This window comes from Mobula birostris, chromosome 21 (assembly GCF_030028105.1).
Source record: "Mobula birostris isolate sMobBir1 chromosome 21, sMobBir1.hap1, whole genome shotgun sequence".
Lineage (NCBI taxonomy): Eukaryota > Metazoa > Chordata > Chondrichthyes > Myliobatiformes > Myliobatidae > Mobula > Mobula birostris.
Window position 1 is genome coordinate 3,359,181 of NC_092390.1, and position 20,401 is coordinate 3,379,581.

Genomic DNA, 20,401 nt, shown 5'->3' on the forward strand with positions numbered 1-20,401 from the left:
CAGAAGTTGGAGATGTTGATGTTCATGTTGTCAGGCTACCCAGATGCTACCTTTCCAAATCTAGATGCTTTCAAAAATACTTTACTAATTCACAAACTTGCTGACTGCTTAAAAATGATCAGACTTGTGAACATCTGCAAACAGCTCTAAATTTCACAAGTATTGAAACACATTTAACACTTAAAATCAAAACAGGAAATTTTTAAGAATGATTGAGTCATCTACTGAATTTGGTAGATATCAGTAATTGGTAGTCTTCAAAAGTGAATTGGATTGTTAACCTAGCCATCACTGAAACAAAAAAAACTACATGCATCACGATTTTACAGAAAATTCATTGAAATTAGAACAATCACAGAAATCAAGTAATAGCTGAAATATTGTAACTACTTTTTAATATTTTCTTTAATTAAATCCATGAAAATTTGCTGGGATTAGACATCACTCATTTAAATCAGTTTCTATAATGTCCAGAGTGCTTAATGTCCTCTATGCCACATTCAAAATGTGCATGATAGTTGGTGTTATACCATCAAATAGTTTGTGAATGGTTGAGATTCTTGGCAAATAAGCAATTTCTGATCACTACCCTCCAAAGCTGGCACAGTGAGGATTCGGGAATCATTAGCAGCAACTTCTCAGTTTTTATTTTCTGCAGAAATCACTTTTGGATCCTCTCTGTTATAATGGTAGGTGCTGATAGCTACATGACAGCTTCTGGCTCATCTGTTGATTAAGATGTATGGTTTAATAAGAGACAATGGCCTTTCTCCCACCAGTTAACATCCTTGTGGGTCACCCTTGACCAGAGACTCAACCGGGGGAATCACATCAATACAGTGATTAATTGTGTATTCTCTAATAAAATAATAGAGAAAATTGTATCAATTGACCTGTAAGTGCATTGTTATGGACTGCTTTTTGGTTGAATTCTTGGATTGTGGGCGTTATTGGGGAAAGTTGGAATTTATTGCATGGCCTTTGCACCGTTGTGGCGTATGGGTTAAAACTAATTCTGGTTCAGTTCATTATTTTTCAATGTAGAGAAAGACAGCAAATTATTCCACTAACAGTTTGGATGGAAGAGCTAAAGCCCCCATGGTACATGATTAAATTCATCACGGAAACTGGTATGGATACCATTCCTATTTGTCATCACCTTTTCCACCGACATTGTTGTAAGATTAATGTTGGTGGTGGAGTGTATCACTGATTCCTGAGACAAAGATGTTGTATAAGGAGTAGTAGTCATAGTCATACTTTATTGATCCTGGGGGAAATTGGTTTTCGTTACAGTTGCACCATAAGTAATAAATAGTAATAGAACTGTAAATAGTTAAATAGTAATATGTAAATTATGCCAGTAAATTATAAAATAAGTCCAGGACCAGCCTATTGGCTCAGGGTGTCTGACCCTCCAAGGGAGGAGTTGTAAAGTTTGATGGCCACAGGCAGGAATGACTTCCTATAACGCTCTGTGCTGCATCTCGGTGGAATGAGTCAAAGTGTATGCACATTTGTGGTAACGGCTGCCAGCAGCTTCCTTTTTAACTCAGGTGATGCAGATAATTGATGCTCAAGCAATTCTATTATCTTGTTTCAAATCCAAATGCACATTTTTCTCAGAATTTCTACTTAATTGTTTTGCATGCTTGGGAGTCCACAAAATACACCTGTGTCAACACCTACAGCAGCCACCTTGTGCAGTTTTTTAAACTTTTATTCACTGTTTCATCATTTTTACAGTATTATCCACTGGCTTCAAACTTCATACTCCCGAGAAATCATTAGTGTCATTCTGGAGAAAAATAGGATCATAGCCACCCTTTAGTAAACTGGAGTTAGAAGCGTCAGAAGATACAAAAGGAAGCTTTGGGGCAGCTTCTACCCGGCTGCTATAAGGCTATTGAATGGCTCCCTTGTTCAATAAAATAGATTAATAACCTCACAATCTATCTCGTCATAGCCCAGCACCTCATTGTCTGCCTGCACCACACTTTATCTGTAATTGTAACAATTTATTCCACACTCTTATTATTTTGTATAACCTCAGTGCACTGTTACGTAGAACACAGTCCAGCACAGTACAGGCCCTTCAGCCCACAATGTTGTGCCGACCCTTAAACCCTGCCTCCCATATAACCCCCCACCTTAAATTCCTCCATAGACCTGTCTAGTAGTCTCTTAAATTTCACTAGTGTATCTGCCTCCACCACTGACTTAGGCAGTGTATTCCATGCACCAACCACTCTCTGAGTTAAAAACCTTCCTCTAATATCCCCCTTGAACATCCCACCCCTTACCTTAAAGCCATGTCCTCTTGTATTGAGCAGTGGTGCCCTGGGGAAGAGGCGCTGGCTGTCCACTGTATCTATTCCTCTTAATATCTTGTGTACCTCTATCATGTCTCCTCTCATCCTCCTTCTCTCCAGAGAGTAAAGCCCTAACTCCCTTAATCTCTGATCATAATGCATACTCTCTAAACCAGGTAGCATCCTGGTAAATCTCCTCTGAACCCTTTCCAATGCTTCCACATCCTTCCTATAGTGAGGTGACCAGAACTGGACACAGTACTCCAAATGTGGCCTAATCAGAGTTTTATAGAGCTGCATCATTACCTTGCAACTCTTAAACTCCATCCCTCGACTTAAGAAAGCTAACACCCCATAAGCTTTATCTACCCTATCTACCTGTGAGGCAACTTTCAGGGATCTGTGGACATGTATCCCCAGATCCTTCTGCTCCTCCACACTACCAAGTATCCTGCCATTTACTTTGTACTCTGCCTTGGAGTTTGTCCTTCTAAAGCGTACCGCCTCACACTTCTCCTGGTTGAACTCCATCTGCCACTTCTCAGCCTACTTCTGCATCTTGTCAATGTCTCTCTGCAATCTTCGACAACCTTCTACACTATCCACAACACCAGCAACCTTTGTGTCATCTGAAAACTTGCCAACCCACCCTTCTACCCCGTATATCCAGGTCGTTAATAAAAATCACGTAGAGGTCCCAGAACTGATCCTTGTGGGACACCACTAGTCATAACCCTCCAATCCGAATGTACTCCCTCCACCACCACCCTCTGCCTTCTGCAGGCAAGCCAATTCTGAATCCACCTGGCCAAACTTCCCTGGATCCCATGCCTTCTGACTTTCTGAATAAGCCTACCATGTGGAACTTTGTCAAATGCCTTACTAAAATCCATGTAGATCACATCCACTGCACTACCCTCATATATATGCCTGGTCACCACCTCAAAGAAGTCTATCAAGCTTGTTAGACACGATCTGTCCTACAAAGCCATGATAACTGTTCCTGATCAGACCATCATTCTCTAAATGCCCATAGATCCTATCTCTAAGAATTTTTTCCAACAGCTTTCCCACCACAGACGTAAGGCTCACTGGTCTATAATTACCCGGACTATCCCTACTACCTTTTTTGAACAAGGGGACAACATTCGCCTCCCTCCAATCCTCCGGTACCATTCCCGTGGACAACGAGGACATAAAGATCCTAGCCAGAGGCTCAGCAATCTCTTCCTTCGCATCATGGAGCAGCCTGGGGAATATTCCGTCAGGCCCTGGGGACTTATCCATCCTAATGTATTTTAACAACTCCAACACCTCCTCTCCCGTAATATCAACATGCTCCAGAACATCAACCCCACTCATATTGTCCTCACCATCATCAAGTTCCCTCTCATTGGTGAATACCGAAGAAACATTCAATGAGGACCTCGCTCACTTCCACAGCCTCCAGGCACATCTTCCCACCTTTTGTAATGTATTTATCTGTATGAGCAACATGCAAGACAAGTTTTTTTTTAACTGTACCTTGGTATAAGTGACAATAAGTTCCTGTTTAGTCAGGGCATCAAAGATTATGGGGAGAAGGCAGGAGAATGGGATTGAGAGGGATAATAAATCAGCCATGATGAAATGGTGGAGCAGACTCAATGGGCCAAATGGGCCAATTCTTCTCTTATGTCTTAGACTGTTATAGTCTAATAATAATCCAATTTACCAAGATCTGAGATGGATTTACAATAGTCCCTTGTAGTGAGAGAGGAGCCACTATATGAAGGGCAAATTGTAGTTTTTTGAACTTCTGAGGATCTGGATTTTCTTGGTAAGGCTTAAAAATATATTGCTGTTCTTTAGTTGTTGCTTGAGATAAACCATGGAATATCTTGTATAGCAGTTTTTTTTTTTTAGAAGTGCCTTCCTCAAGATTTGAAACAGTTCGAGAGGATAGCTCGCCAGCACTTCTCTCGAGCAATAAGAGATGGAGAATAGACACTAGCCCAACCATTGCCAAACAGATCTGAGAAATGAGTATCTTAAAAACATAGTGTAAAATGTTCCTCATACTGGCCCTGTAAAGAACAATGTCTTGGAGATCTCTGAGAAGAATTATGCTAACAGTTCCCCCTGCAGCTATATCCCTCTGAAACCGATTCATGCCTTGTTCTAGAATTCCTTTATCTCAGTGACCAGATTGCATAATTTCTGAGTGTAGTGGTAATGTGTACAATGTCCTCTCGGCACAAAGAGTACCGTGTAAGTCTTTGGTATTATCAAATTGACAATTCTCATTTAGTATAAATGGAAAATGATTTTGGTGTTGCCAAATTTGTGAAGAGTAAACATATTCTACCATTGCATACCATTACCATTAGACCTTATTTTGTATTTGTTTTTACATTGACATAATTTCTTCAATAGGAACAAAAAACAGGCTTTCAATGAGAATTATCAACCATTTCTTTCCTCCCCCAGATACAACTCTGCAGTTCCTTCTGCAAATCATTTGTTGTTCTAGATTCTAGCATCTGTCATCTCTTGTGCCTTAATTTCTTTTGTTATTTGTTCAGAGAGCACCTATGGAGCTTTTAAAGGTGAATCATGCTCTATAGCTGGGGTTCCCCACCTGGGGTCTATAGACCTTTCGGTTAATGGTAAGGGTCCATGACATAAGAAAAGTTGGGATCGCCTGCTCTATAGGATAATATAATTCCAACTTTTGAAGGTCTTTATGTGAAGGGAAGCTGTGGTTGACATGAATCTTGGCGCGCATAGCTTTTTTAAAAAAAAATCTAGGAATGTAGAATTACTTCATGAAAGAATGTACTCATTGTGACATGCTTCTAATTTATCTTTTTCTTTTGTTTGCCGCGTTAACGATGATGTGGGGGACAGTTTGCAATGTGCAAATCTGCTTGAAGTGAAGGCAACAGATGGAGAGTTTGTTTACGCAAAAGTTAAATTCGGTGGTGCAGTCACTGGAACAATAACTCTGGTAAGGCCTCTGCACATTTGTTCTCAAGATTTGCTTTTCCATTTTCAAAGACAACATGCCTCCTTGTTCTGTTAGAGCAACATTGTGTAATTAACGTCAGTGGTTAGCACAACACTATTCCAGCTCAGGGTGTTCCCGAGTTCGGAATTCAGTTCCGCCACCGTCCATAAGGAATCGGTACATTCTCCCCGTGATCTCACAAGTTTCCTCTGGGTGCTCCAATCTCCATCCCCAGTCCAAAGACATGCCGGTTAATTGGTCATTGTAAATTGGTGTGGCTCACTGGACCGGCAGGGCCTGTTCTGTACTATCTCTAGATAAATAATAGTTGCTGAATTGTTATGCAATCCAAATTCTTTGGGCAATCATCAATAATTTTAAAAAAATTAAAGAGATGATGCAATATTTATGATTGGAGAAAACAAATACTTTACACTTCTGCTCTATTTTTAGGTATGTAGTTAGAGTTTGTACACTGATACTCCAAAGTTAAACACCACTATAGAAGATGGAGGAATTCACCTCATTCCCCATTAATGCATCATACATTCTTCAAGACTCAATGCCAAATACAGCAATTTAAGATGATTCATTTTTTGTGTTTGCAGCAGATCTGTTGGAATACAGTCACATCTGTAAACATTAACATTTTCTTGAACTGTTGGGTATTTGCAACATTTTTTCTTTTGGCTCATACCTTGGCAATACCTCTGACATGTATTTCATAGCTTTCCTTTGTTATTTGTCGTTTTTCTCTCTTTCTTCAACTTCCCTCATTAATCTATAGCCTGTAGAATCTTGACTTCATCCTATCAGATATTTTCTTTATCTTTTCCATTCCTAAAATAAACTGATGAAAGGTCTTTGATCTGAAACATTACCTCAGTTTTACCTTCCACAGATGCTGTCTGACTTGCAGAGTGTTTCCAGCATTTTCTGTTTCTTTTTTTTTATCTTGAATGCTATTGGTTGATTATTGCTAGCTTTTTTGTGCGGGACAGAGGAAAGTGTGATACCCCATGCTGTGCTTTTTGGAGTCTTACTTGAAAAGCTGGCTATTTGCCTGCTGTGAAAATGAGTGAGACTTGCAGCAGTACAGAGATAGAAACATAGAAAATAGGTGCAGGAGTAGGCCATTCGGCCCTTCGAGCCTGCACCGCCATTCAGTATGATCATGGCTGATCATCCAACTCAGAACCCTGTACCAGCCTTCCCTCCATATCCCCTGATCCCTTTAGCCACAAGGGCCATATCTAACTCCCTCTTAAATATAGCCAATGAACTGGCCTCAACTGTTTCCTGTGGCAGAGAATTCCACAGATTCACCACTCTCTCTGTGAAGAAGTTTTTCCTAATCTCAGTCCTAAAAGGCTTCCCCTTTATCCTCAAACTGTGACCCCTCGTTCTGGACTTCCCCAACATCGGGAACAATGTTCCTGCATCTAGCCTGTCCAATCCCTTTAGAATTTTATACGTTTCAATCAGATCCCCCCCGTCAATCTTCCAAATTCCAACGAGTATAAGCCTAGTCGAACCAGTCTTTCATCATATGAAAGTCCTGCCATCCCAGGAATCAATCTGGTGAACCTTCTTTGTATTCCCTCTATGGCAAGGATGTCTTTCCTCAGATTAGGGGACCAAAACTGCACACAGATGGCTGGAAATTGTTTGGCAAGTGATGGGTCGAGACAGGTTGAGTGCTATCTGACTGGAGGCTGATTAATTAACAATGCATTCAGCACTGTCTAGATGTCGTCATGTCAAGAAGCATGCAACAAAAGTTATTGTGCAGCCTTTTAGGTTGGATAGGTAGATATCAATTCCTTATTGCAAACGCTGTGCCCATTTACCACTGCTATTTGTTATGTTTTATAACTCCAAAGCATAAAACTAATTGAAAGAAAAACAGGGGAGCCTGAGAGATGCATGTAAATTGATTTTACTTTAAGTGAGGAGTGCGCATGATGCGGTGGTGTAATGCCAATATTACTCTAATATTCCCAAAATAGTAAATACACAACATGATCCACTTAATCTGTTTCTGCTGTTACCTTTAGACAGAATCTTAGAAAAAGTACAAGTAGATTTTGGAGCATGTTTCTTCCTCCTTCTGGCCAAGGAGTAGTCATTGTATGGAACACGGGTTGGTCTGTGTACTTGGATAAGAAGAAGCTGAAAATAAAGCATATTTAAAATAAAAAGCAATTGCATGTACAAAATGCTGGAGGAACTCAGCAGTTCAGGCAGAAATGATGGGAAGGAATTCAGAGTCAATGTTTCAGGCTGAGACCTTCCATCTGGACGGTCTCTGTGTACGAATGAAGTTCTGATGATGCAGTAAGATTTTTTTTATATAGAAGCTGTACATCATGGAACATTTTCAGTAGGATTTTTCTGCCATACAGCTGTTTGCATCAACTTGCCCTGATTGTCTATTGTATTGAGGAAAATGTTCTAATGCAGTTCAAAAATATGTGTGCATGAAGTGAGGTTGTTTGCAAAGCATTTGTAGCTTTTGTCAGCAGGAATTACATTGCCTGCAGAGTTTTGTAAAAACTGAAGACTGAATTGGAATTTTGGCTCCAGATATTAGGAACTGAATTTAAGATTTGACCAATCAAGGACAAATAAGAACACAGACATTTTTTGGTTATTCCTACTTCCTAGTTCCCAGTCTCTCTAGCTTACATTAGTTATAGAAACATAGAAAACCTACAGCACAATACAGGCCCTTTGGCCCACAAAGCTGTGCCGAACATGTCCTTACCTGAGAAATTACATAGGGTTACCCATAGCCCTCTATTTTTTTTGAGCTCCATATACCTGTCCAGGAGTCTCTTAAAAGACCCTATCGGTTCCGCCTCCACCACCGTCACTGGCAGCCCATTCCACGCACTCATCACTCTCTGTGTAAAAAAAACAAATAAACAAATTAACTCACCCCTGACATTTCCTCTGTACCTACTTCCAAGCACCTTAAAACTGTACCCTCTCGTGCCAGCCATTTCAGCCCTGGGGAAAAGCCTCTGACTATCCACATGATCAATGCCTCATATTATCATGTGTTCAACCTGAAACTTAAATCTTCCTGCAATTTAATCCCAATATCCTTTCTGTTAAAACAAAGCTTTCCCTCTAAGCTTCCTCAAATTAACTTAAATTTATTTCCCTACTTATTGAGCTCTCTGCTGGGAAACATATGTTTCCTGTCCATCATGTCTAGGTTTTCAATACAGTAATTTTAAACACAACTTAAATCTGTGTTGCCATCGTAGATTCTACATTTGTCCAAACCTGGCAACATTCTTGTGAATCCCTTTGCTTGTGCTCCCCCTGGTCCTATCACACCCAACATGATGATCAGAAATGTACACCGCACTCAAGCTGTGACCTGGAGAGCATTTTACAGTTTTCTGCAAAAATAAATGCTCCTATAATTTGTACCTAGGATGATCATAGTAAGAATCCCAGGTGCCTTTTGACAGCCCAACCTAACTGCACAGAAATGCACGTCAAGAAATTTCTCAACATCATACCATATATTGTGCATTACTTTTGCTGTGCTGTCTCTCAATTGCAATTCTCAATTGGTTCTCATTATTGATTGACATTTAGCAATTTTGTGCCCAAATTGCTGGTACATTGATCTCTAGCTACAGTCTAAAACATTCTTCTTGCTACATGCAACACACATCAAAGTTGCTGGTGAACGCAGCAGGCCAGGCAGCATCCGTAGGAAGAGGTACAGTCGACGTTTCAGGCCGAGACCCTTCGTCAGGACCCTTCTTGTTACATTGTTAGTTTTGATACCTTTTCAGGATTTTGTAATGCTTACCTTTAATCTTTGATATATCTACCGTGGAAAGTTGATAGACCTAGTTTTGTGAAACATTAGTTCAGTCAGCCAATGGATTAACAAAAGGTTACTCTTTCCTTTCTCTCATTTAGCCAAATTTGAATCTCTTTTTTCTTACTTTCTCTTGGATCACAATAGTTATTTTCTAAATCAGCTTGCCTTGTATGATTTTGTTAGCCTCTTTACTCAACTAGATATGACCAATTTGCAAAGTGCAGATGGGTTAGTCATCCGTAATCTGCAGACATTTTCCTTGACCATCCAGGGAATGAATTTCCAAGAGGTTCTCCCTTCTGTCTCCTCATTTAAGAATTAAATTGATACCAACATCTATTGACTCAGGCCATTAACTGCAGAATGTTTAACACTTGACAACATTATTGAGCAAACAAGTGCAAAAGCTCTGCAGTGAGCACAACACCACATTTCTGAATGTGTTCAGGAAGTATGTGAGCTCCATGTAAAGGTGCTCATATCTAACAAACCTTTGCCACCGTATTTCTTTAAAGTAGCTCTTCAATTTGCTGCCCAAAGTGCCATTGTTGTATTAGATTCTTTTCAGTAAAGCTGTCTCCTTTATTTTTCACTCCGCTATTTTCATCTGGCAAAGCTGGTTTGATGTCTGGACACAAGCTGAAGTTCCGTCGTGGTCTCTTTAGAAACCTCTCCACCTCCTGGGAACACCTCTGCTTCTTCCAGATTCATGTACTCCTTATGAACAGAAGAAGTGGGAGTAGGAGAGGGCCATTTGGCCCATTGAGCCTGCTCCATTCAATACGTTGGCTGATCCAGGACCTAGTGCTGTGCTGGCATATATGATGAACAAACTCCTCAGGCTTCCAGCCAAGTACAGATATCGATTTTAACCAATGTTTCAATTGCAAACTCTTGCAGAGCTTGTCATCAAAGTGTTGGTGAAAATCGATACCTGTACCCAGCTGCAAGCCCAGAAAGAGTTTATTCATCGTGGCTGATCTGCTTAGAGCCACAGTGCTCCAGCAGTCTGCCCTTTCCCCATAATCAATAATTCCACTGAACTGTGTCTTAAATATATTAAATGAGGTAGCCTGTATTGCTTCCCTGGACACAAATTCCCCACAAATTCACTGCTCACTTGGAAAAGCAGTTTCTCCTCAACACATCCTAAATCTATTCCCTTGAACGTTGAACCGTGTTCCCTGGTTCTAGCCGCACTTACTAATGGAAGCAACTTCCTGCCTTTGTCTTATCCGTTGTTTTTGTAAAATCCCCATTCGTTCCTCTGAATTCCAGTGAGTATAGTCACAGGTGACTTGATTTCTCTTCATAGGTTAACCCCTTCATCTCTGGAATCAACGTAGTGAATCTCCTCTGCAATGCCTCCAGAGCCAGTATACATTTTGTCAAGAGACCTGATTTCAGGCTGTACTCCAGGTGTGGCCTCACCAGTGCCTTGTACAGTTGTGGCATAACCTCCCTGCTCTTGCATTCAAACCCCTGGCAATGAAGTCATTATTTTAAATTGTCCCAATAACATTACTAATTTCTTGCAAATTAGTGGTATTTTGAATTGGGTTACTTTGAAATTTTGCAATCTCCAAGATGAGTCACTTCAATATTTTAATCAGCATTTTGGGTATTTTATTTGTAGTCTTCTTAAGAACAGTTACACCTTTGGAAATTTGGGCTGAAAAAAATCACAAACATTGCTACATTCCCAGATTTTTGCCTTGCACGGTTGAGGGGCTGAACTTCCAAGGGATTTCCACATTTGCTTCCTGTAAACTTTACAAATGCTCAGTGGAGGCAGCAGCTTTCTCTCCTGTTTCATGGATCATCTTGTTGCATGAATTAGGTCACTGCAGAAAAGTACTGGTGGATATGAAGCAGCCTCTTTATTTGACAAAACAAGATACAGCAGGCATCGTGTGGAGACCCTTCTGGTGGAAGATCTGCCTGGCCCAGCATTTCACACACCTTGTATGCTAAAGATCAAAGAAAATTCAGGACAATTCAAGCAAATCCTTCTTTGAACTACACATGACAATTTCAAATGTCTGAATATTCCCAGCATCACACCCACAATAAGTGTTAATAACTGACTGGATTTGTGCATATGTAGACAATCAGTTCAGTGCCTGTTTTCTGGTCTGTCTCTGCATTTTTTAAAATGTAATCCTCAATGCATATTCAAAACTGACTTCAGCCACTAGCCTTCAGATAAGTTAATTGCTACATGTTTGAACTCCAAAAATCGTTCTAACAGTCCCTCCTGAACAAAAATAAATTTGTACCAGGAAAGGAGGCTCTACTCAAATAGGGCAGCAAAATACCCTACCTCAGAATTTCCCCCCAATTACTTTCTGTGCATCTACATCTACCCTATATCCCTAATGACTACCTACAAAATGTTAAGCAGACAGATTGTTCCAGAAATTTGGAAATGCAGCTTCATTCGGTGCCTGTTGGCTCTTCCCCTGCTGGCTGATTGTAGTATAGTCACATTCCTCGTCTTCACCCCTTCATTCTCTGGTCGCTAACTCTCTCTCCAGGGCACCAGTAAGAAAAGTGCATGAGACTCACAGGTGCAGGAAGGGGCTGGAGTGTCTCTATTTGAATGACTGTAAGGATTTCCTCTTCAGTGGCACCCCTTCCGAGCTGTCCAGTGTATCACTGGCCTGACTACTGAAAGGGCCCAGCTCACTTGTATTCACTCCTTATTCAGATTGGGGGTGAGTGCCTTCGGATGCCGTGTGCAGTCTGAAATGCCATCAAAGTTGTGGAACTTGCTGTCTCTGCTTTAACTTAAATCCCTCCCCATCTATTTTCCCATTATCTTTTCTATTCTATGCTATTCAACTAATCGTTTACCTTCAGCAATAGGCATCAGTTAGTCTCGTGAGACCATGGATTTTTGCCTTGGAAGATTTCCAGGACGCAGGCCTGGGCAAGGTTGTATGGAAGACCGGCAGTTGCCCATGCTGCAGGTCTCCCCTCTCCACGCCACCGATGTTGTCCAAGGGAAAGGCACTAGGGCCGATACAGCTTGGCACCGGTGTCGTCGCAGAGCAATGTGTGGTTAAGTGCCTTGCTCAAGGACACAACACGCTGCCTCAGCTGAGGCTCAAACTAGCGACCTTCAGATTACCAGACCGATGCTTTAACCACTTGGCCACGCGCCAACACAGGAGTACCATCAGCATCACACTTTAGCATGCTGTTCACGGGTTTCTGTCATACTCTTGGTGTCTTCTGCCTTCGCATTTGCTGTGGGTGTTTCCATCACCTGCAGTTAGTCAGGTCTGGTGTGGCTGGCTGGTGTTCCTCTCTTAGCTTCCCTGTAACTACACGGTTACTGGGTACACTTAATCCCCCGCTCTGTTTGTGGGGGGCAACAAGCAGGTGAATCATACAGTTTAACATGAGCCCAGTGTTTCCACTGGCTGCCTTGCTGAGACTGCACTCGGACACAAGTGTCACTTGTAAAAAGTACAATCTGTGGTCCTTATCTGTCTGGGGGCAAACCCTGCCCTTTCAGGAAGCACCCTCACCATGACTTGATCACCTGGCTGTGGGAGGACTACCTCCTTTCCCTCTGGCTCTCACTGGTCAGCAAAGTGTTGCTGTTGTTTTGCTCGATCTTCCAACACTTTAAGATGGTTACAAAGGTTTTCACATATTGGGTCATTCTATCCCGGTAAGCCCCAGGATCCCTGTAACCCGTAATTATCCCAAAAGGAAGTCACGTTGCTCGCCCCATCAATAATTCGTAGGAGCTGAAACCCAATGTGCAGTTTGGGGTTGCTCGTAATTTCATCAGGATTCCTGGTAATACATCAACCCGTGTCTTTCCCGTCTCAGCTCTAGCTTTGGCTAAGGCGTTCTGATTGTTTGGTTCATCCTTTCTACCATTCCTGAACTCTGGGGGTGGGAAGGTACGTGGATCTATTGTCGAATCCCTAACAGTCAGCACATTTCCTTCATCACTTTCCCTGTGAAATGTGCTCCCTGATCCGAGTCCACTGGAACTGCGGTTCCCCACCTTGGGAGGATTTCCTGAACCAGAATCTGTTCAGCGGTGCTGGCAGTACAGTCCCTTGTTGGGAAGGCCTTTATTCACCCAGTGAAGTGATCCACAAATATCGGACAGTAGCTTATCCCCCTGGTTTTGGCAGAGGCCCCAAGAAGTCTATCTGGATGTTTTCCCAGGGTCCCCTCAGCTGTGAGTGATTTGCCAGGGTTTTACCCTTACCAGGGTTATGCTGGGCACAAATGTCACGACGGTGGCAGAATTTCTCAAAATCCCTGAACACCCCCACCCATCCCTGGCCACACCAGTCCTGCCAGAGGGTTGTGATCATGCTCTACCTTCCCTGATGCATCACCCCATGATATAACTTCAGTAGTATCTTCCTAATACAGGGTGGGGCCATCGCGACTCCTTCCTCCCCATGTGTCCAGGTCCCATCTGGTCCCTCCTTTGCTCCGCGACTCCTTCCTCCCCATGTGTCCAGCTCCCATCTGGTCCCTCCTTTGCTTCGCGACTCCTTCCTCCCCGTGCGTCCAGCTCCCATCTGTCCCTCCTTTGCTCCGCGACTCCTTCCTCCCCATATGTCCAGCTCCCATCTGTCCCTCCTTTGCTCCGCGACTCCTTCCTCCTCATGTGTCCAGCTCCCATCTGTCCCTCCTTTGCTCCGCAACTCCTTCCTCCCCGTGTGTCCAGCTCCCATCTGGTCCCTCCTTTGCTCCGCGACTCCTTCCTCCCCGTGTATCCAGCTCCCATCTGGTCCCTCCTTTGCTCCGCGACTCCTTCCTCCCCGTGTATCCAGCTCCCATCTGGTCCCTCCTTTGCTCCGCGACTCCTTCCTCCCCGTGTGTCCAGCTCCCATCTGGTCCCTCCTTTGCTTCGCGACTCCTTCCTCCCCATGCGTCCAGCTCCCATCTGTCCCTCCTTTGCTCCGCGACTCCTTCCTCCCCATATGTCCAGCTCCCATCTGGTCTCTCCTTTGCTCCGTGATTCTTCCATTTCTCCTCTCCTAATTCCACCTCTTCATATAATATTACCAAGCTGGCTTCCACCGTTTCTTCCTGCACACTTGCAATTTCAATTGCCTCTTGTTCCTCTGCTGCCTTCTTCGCACTCATTCCCCTTCTGCTCTGTACTCTCCCCTTTCTGGTGGGCTTTTACTTTAATTACCGCTGCCCCTGGCTGGCAGCCTCAGTGCTTCCAGCAGTTGTTGCATTTGGTGCCCGTGCTGAATTCCTGCTCCTATCGTGATTACAAATCCTCATCGTGCCCATTCCAACAGATAATGCGTGCCCCATCCCAAGGCTACAGTCTGCCTGTGTATATATTTGCTTGTCTGCCTTTACTGTAGCACAGTGCTTCTACTGGGGCCACTAGTCTGTCACCTGAACTGAGCAACCCTCGGCAGTGCTCCTGAAGCTAATTTTACACCTGTTTCCGTCATCATGGCCCACCCAGTCCGTGACTTCCTGTCTATGTACCTCAGAGACCCATCTATTAAAATTTCCTCTGCTTCCCTTCCAGAAGAGTTTCCTTTACATAGATATCTTCTTCCTGCTCCATTTCCATTTGGCACTCGTGTGCCTCCTCTTCTGGGACTGTGCTTGTGGGATTCATTCCAGAGTCCCTAACTACCATTGTTGCCTTGTAAACAGCTGTAAGTGCGTCAGTTTTTATAGGATACTGCCTACGGGGTTTACACAGGCCCCCCTCTATTTTAATTGGGATTATTTTTACACTATGGTCTTGCTTGTGTCTAGCCCATACTGCTGACAAAGTAACCCATGGACACCATCCTGGCTGCAGCCTCTGTTGACTGGAGAGGCTGTGGATTTGCTGGCTATGTTGTGTGCTCTGATGATTGTCTGTGTTTGCTGCCCCCTCTTGCCCATGTTATTTCTCCCTTTCCTGATCTATAATGGCCCCTGCTCCCCTTAGGATGTCTAGTCCAAGGATAGTACCCTCATTTTTTTGGACAGACCCAGAAATACACAGGAAGTTGCACTCCATTGATCTCAGGTGTCTGCAACCTGCTGCTTTCTGCTTTCACTGTTCTTCCTCCTTCACCTGTAATATAAATAGCCTGTCCGGTTGTTGGCAAGGGTAGGTCAGTTATCGATACCAATGCCCCTGTGTCCACTGAGGTATCTCATTGTCGTCCCCCTAACAATGCTGTTGTGTACATCTGCAGGTCACCAGCCCTGGCAGTGGAGGCTGCCACCAGCTTTTTTTTTTCTAACCAAGAAGCAGTCTTCATTCGCTCTATGATCCAATCGACAGTCAGTTTGGTCAGACTGGACACTGACGGGGTGAGAGACCGTGTGTCTGCCATGAGTTTCACCTGTTTTTCTTTTCTTTTTTTTTTAATGGACACTTGCTCCAATCATGTCCTGATAGGCCACAGCTATAGCATATCAACTCCTTTACTGTTTATGCCTGGTCTGGCAGTCCTTTGCTCAGTGCCCTGGCTGCAGGCCCACAAAGCAAACCCTCTGGAACTCACAGCAGCTGCATCCATGATTTCTCTTGCACTCCCTTTGGTCCACCTCACTGGCCTATGAAACTATCGCAGAGTAGGTCATCCCCACCGCTATCCCTAAATCTAAAACTTCCTGGTGGGCTGAGCTCAGGCTGCCTTTCATCATTTTTAGGAGACTGGGTTGTTCTTCCTTGGATTATCCAATCTGGAATACTCCTCATACACTCGATTATTTACATTCCGCATAACCCATGGCTATCTCATCAGCTTTTTGAATCACTGCCATTATTGTCCACCAGTTACTCTCACCTCCCCCCAGTTGCTGCCTCACTTCCCCTTCATTGCTGGCGCTCCCGGTAGTTGCCCAGGTACCATCCCGCACCCCCTGGGTCATCCTATCCCACATATTCCTTGGGCTCTTCGCTTTTACCAACGTGTATATCTTCAGGGTGCATCTAGTGAACTTCAACCATTTCCTTGAGCTTGTGCCAGAATTCCGAGTTCTCACATATGACTCTAAGTGAGCGCCACTCTGACAAAATGCTCTGTTTCTTCCCGGGGGTGAAGGGCTTATGAATGGATGTAATCAGAGTCAAGGGCTGGTTTAGATCATCAGAGTTCTCAACCTGATGTTGCCTGACCTCGATAGGTGCCATCCTGACAGAGGTATCTGAGTAAAACCCCTCCCTGAAATGTCTTCACACTAATTCCGGATTAATCCACAAATGATGGATACAAGTTAAATAATAGACAGTTAAAACTGCAGAGTATACACTGTGCAATCTGTCACTTGTGTGAGCCTAAATTCATGATGCCTGCTGTATCCCTTTGCATCTAACTGTTGCACCAGGGCGCGCACGCACACTCTCACAAATGCATATGCTAAAGTACAGTTCCCGGAACGAGAATAGACTGGCGTCTCAAACCTTCAATAATCATCCTTCGCAACTGGTGGCTCTGTCTCACCAAATTAACACACAAATTTTTGTCTCTTACATAAACACACATGCATGTACACACACCACATTTATATCTACCAGTTCAGCTCTCCATGTTCGTGATACCTCGCGTTCCCATGTACCACTGACCTGAACAGGTCCAAGTGTGAGTGCTTATTTTAAAAATAGTCACCCACTTAGACTTGTAAGATTGCTGGCCACACAATGGGTCACATGAAGGTATTCCACTCCTGACACCAAATGTTTTTGAGTGAATGAAGTCACCGGAGAAAAGTACTAGTAGACTTGAAGCAGCCTTTGTATTAAACAAAACAGGACACAGTAGGCATCAGACGGAGATCTTCCAGTGGTGGAGGAGATAAGTCTCCATACGATGCCTGCTGTATCTTGTTTTGTTGAATAAAGAGGCTGCTTCATGTCTACCAGTACTTCGGTGCAGTGACTTCATTCATGCTGCAACACATCACTTGAAATAATATTGGATCATTTGAAAGTGGCAGAAATGTGCTCCCAAGTTGTCTTTTGGTTTCCAGCTCACCTGCAACAAATTACAAGCAGTATTTATTGGCTCAACCCAATTCTCTACTGAACATTTGACAATGAGCCATCATTCAAAAACTAATAATTGAGTCATTTTCTTATGGATGACTGAAAAATGTATTTTCAACATTATCTACTGAAACTGGAGAAGGCTCAAAAGAAGTTCACAAAAATGATTTCAAGATTGAATGGCTTGTCATATGAAGAGTATTTGATGGCTCTGGGCCTGTGTTTGCTGGAATTCAAAAGAATGAGGAGTGACCTCTTTGAAACCTATTGAATGGTGAATGGCCTTGACAGAATGGATATTTCCTATGGTAGGAGAGTCTAAGACCAGAGGACTCAGCCTCAGAATAGAGGGGCATCCTTTTAGAATGGAGATGAGGAGGAATTTCTTTAGCCCGATGGTGATAAATCTGTGGAATTCTTTGCCACAGGCAGCTGAGAAGGCCAATTCATTATGTATATTTAAGGCAGAAGTTGACAGATTCTTGACTGGTCAGGGCAAAGGGATACAGGGAGAAGGCAGGAGATGGGGCTGAGAGGAAAATTGGATCTGCCATGAGGAAGTGGCGGAGCAGACTCGATGGGCCAAGTGGCTTAATTCTCCTCCTATATCTTATGGTCTTATTCTGAACCAAACTGCATTTCAAACATATTCTATCAACTCTAAACTATTTGGAACCTCCCATGATAATGAACAGAATAGAGCATCGAATGTAGAATAGTACAGCACAGGTACAGGCCATTCAGCCCACAGTGCAGCATCTTGTCTGTGTTGCTTCTGTTTTTTTGACCTTTTGCACCCTAGATAACTGACATAATCGTGTCTAACAAGCCTGATAGAGTTCTTTGAGGAGGTGACCAGGCATATAGATGAGGGTAGTGCAGTGGATGTGATCTATATGGATTTTAGTAAGGCATTTGACAAGGTTCCACACGGTAGGCTTATTCAGAAAGTTAGAAGGCATGGGATCCAGGGAAGTTTGGCCAGGTGGATTCAGAATTGGCTTGCCTGCAGAAGGTGGTGGTGGAGGGAGTACATTCAGATTGGAGGATTGTGACTAGTGGTGTCCCACAAGGATCTGTTCTGGGACCTCTACTTTTCGTGATTTTTATTAACGACCTGGATGTGGGGGTAGAAGGGTGGGTTGGCAAGTTTGCAGGCGACACAAAGGTTGGTGGTGTTGTAGATAGTGTAGAGGATTGTCAAAGATTGCAGAGAGACATTGATAGGATGCAGAAGTGGACTGAGAAGTGGCAGATGGAGTTCAACCTGGAGAAGTGTGAGGTGGTACACTTTGGAAGGACAAACACCAAGGCAGAGTACAAAGTAAATGGCAGGATACTTGGTAGTGTGGAGGAGCAGAGGGATCTCGGGGTACATGTCCACAGATCCCTGAAAGTTGCCTCACAGGTGGATAGGGTAGTTAAGAAAGCTTATGGGGTGTTAGCTTACATAAGTTGAGGGATAGAGTTTAAGAGTCGCGATGTAATGATGCAGCTCTATAAAACTCTGGTTAGGCCACACTTGGAGTATTGTGTCCAGTTCTGGTCACCTCAGTATAGGAAGGATGTGGAAGCATTGGAAAGGGTACAGAGGAGATTTACCAGGATGCTGCCTGGTTTAGAAAGTATGCATTATGATCAGAGATTAAGGGAGCTAGGGCTTTACTCTTTGGAGAGAAGGAGGATGAGAGGAGACATGATAGAGGTGTGCAAGATGATAAGAGGAATAGATAGAGTGGATAGCCAGCGCCTCTTCCCCAGGGCACCACTGCTCAATACAAGAGGACATGGCTTTAAGGTAAGGGGTGGGAAGTTCAAGGGGGATATTAGAGGAAGGTTTTTTACTCAGAGAGTGGTTGGTGCGTGGAATGCACTGCCTAAGTCAGTGGTGGAGGCAGATACACTAGTGAAGTTTAAGAGACTACTAGACAGGTATATGGAGGAATCTAAGGTGGGGGCTTATATGGGAGGCAGGGTTTGAGGGTCAGCACAAGATTGTGGGCCGAAGGGCCTGTACTGTGCTGTACTATTCTATGTCTATGTTTTCTATAATTAGAGCCTTCAATATCTAGGTAAGCAGGACAATACTCTTCGGGTTGAATGTCAAAAGCACATCTGTTCATTCAGATTATTCAAAATGAAGTTTGGGAACCATTCACTGTTTGTTCAGCCTCATAGCAAGCAGACCTGGTTGACGTCACTGGGAATGAGGAATTTGGTACTCAAAACAATCCATTTTGGGAACTTAAAATCCAAGAAACAAAATAAATTAGGTATTACATGAAAAGCTTGTCATAGTTTCTCAGTTCCTATTACTACCATATAGTTTTAAAAACCCAACTGTTTCAGGGAAGAGAATTTGCTGCCCTTTCCCATCAGATGATTCAAGAACAGTCAGTGATTGCCTGACTCTCCTCCATTCAGGGTCAAGTATGGGTAAATGTTAATGGTGCAAGCAATATCCAGTTCCTGTGAATGAACGCATTTTAAAATGCTGGTGCAGCAACTAATAGAATTAAAAGTATTGGCACTACCTCCATGTGAATTTCATGTGCTGACTCTTTCAACCTCTCTAATGCACTTTAATTTGTTCAGTTCAATAGCACAGAACAAAATATGTTGGATTGTGCATGGGAGAGGGTGCTTGCTTGGGAGTATCCTGCAATGTGTTTTGTAGACCACACTCTGTCAGGAGGCTAGGAAAATTAAATTACTTAGTTTCTCCAAACACCTGCAGCTGCTGGAAATCCAAAATAAAACCTACTGAATATGGGCTGCAGTCATCGTGAACAGCCACTTGTTTTGCTGAGGTGGCATGAGGTTTCAAAGGAGCTCGGGGCCTTCTGAGCCTTCTTGGCAGGCTGCAATTGTACCGATCTATTAGGCAGTCAGCAAAAGCCAATAACAGAAGCAAGGTTTAAGCGGAGAGGCTACTGTGGGAGTGTGCAGGGTTAGAGGGATCAGTCTTCCGCTCAACAGGTCTTGTCAAGACCAGGAAAGGCTCTAAGTAAGTTTCTAGTAAGCTGTTTTTTCCTCTTTCTTTGTCTACTAGTACATAGGTAATGCGGTGAGAATTGATGCAGGGTTAGTGTGAGATGTGAGAACTCTGGGAGGCCTCTTGTCTCCCTGATAACTGCATCTACACAAAGTGCATCCAGCTGCAGCTCCTTTGACACCATGTAAAGGGGAACTGGAGCTGCAGCTGGATGAAGTTTGGATCGTACGGGAGAATGAGGAAATGATAGGTAGGA

General features: G+C 43.3%; 1 protein-coding gene across 1 annotated transcript in view; it reads left to right on the top strand.

Annotated features, from left to right (window-relative positions):
* cusr (Copper-only SOD repeat protein) overlaps positions 1 to 20,401 on the top strand; it is a 143,101-nt gene that overhangs the window by 24,600 nt on the left and 98,100 nt on the right. Inside the window, exon 3 of the mRNA XM_072239855.1 lies at positions 5,202 to 5,301. Within this exon, the coding sequence (XP_072095956.1) occupies positions 5,202 to 5,301 (100 nt within the window). The remainder of the gene's footprint in view (positions 1 to 5,201; positions 5,302 to 20,401) is intronic.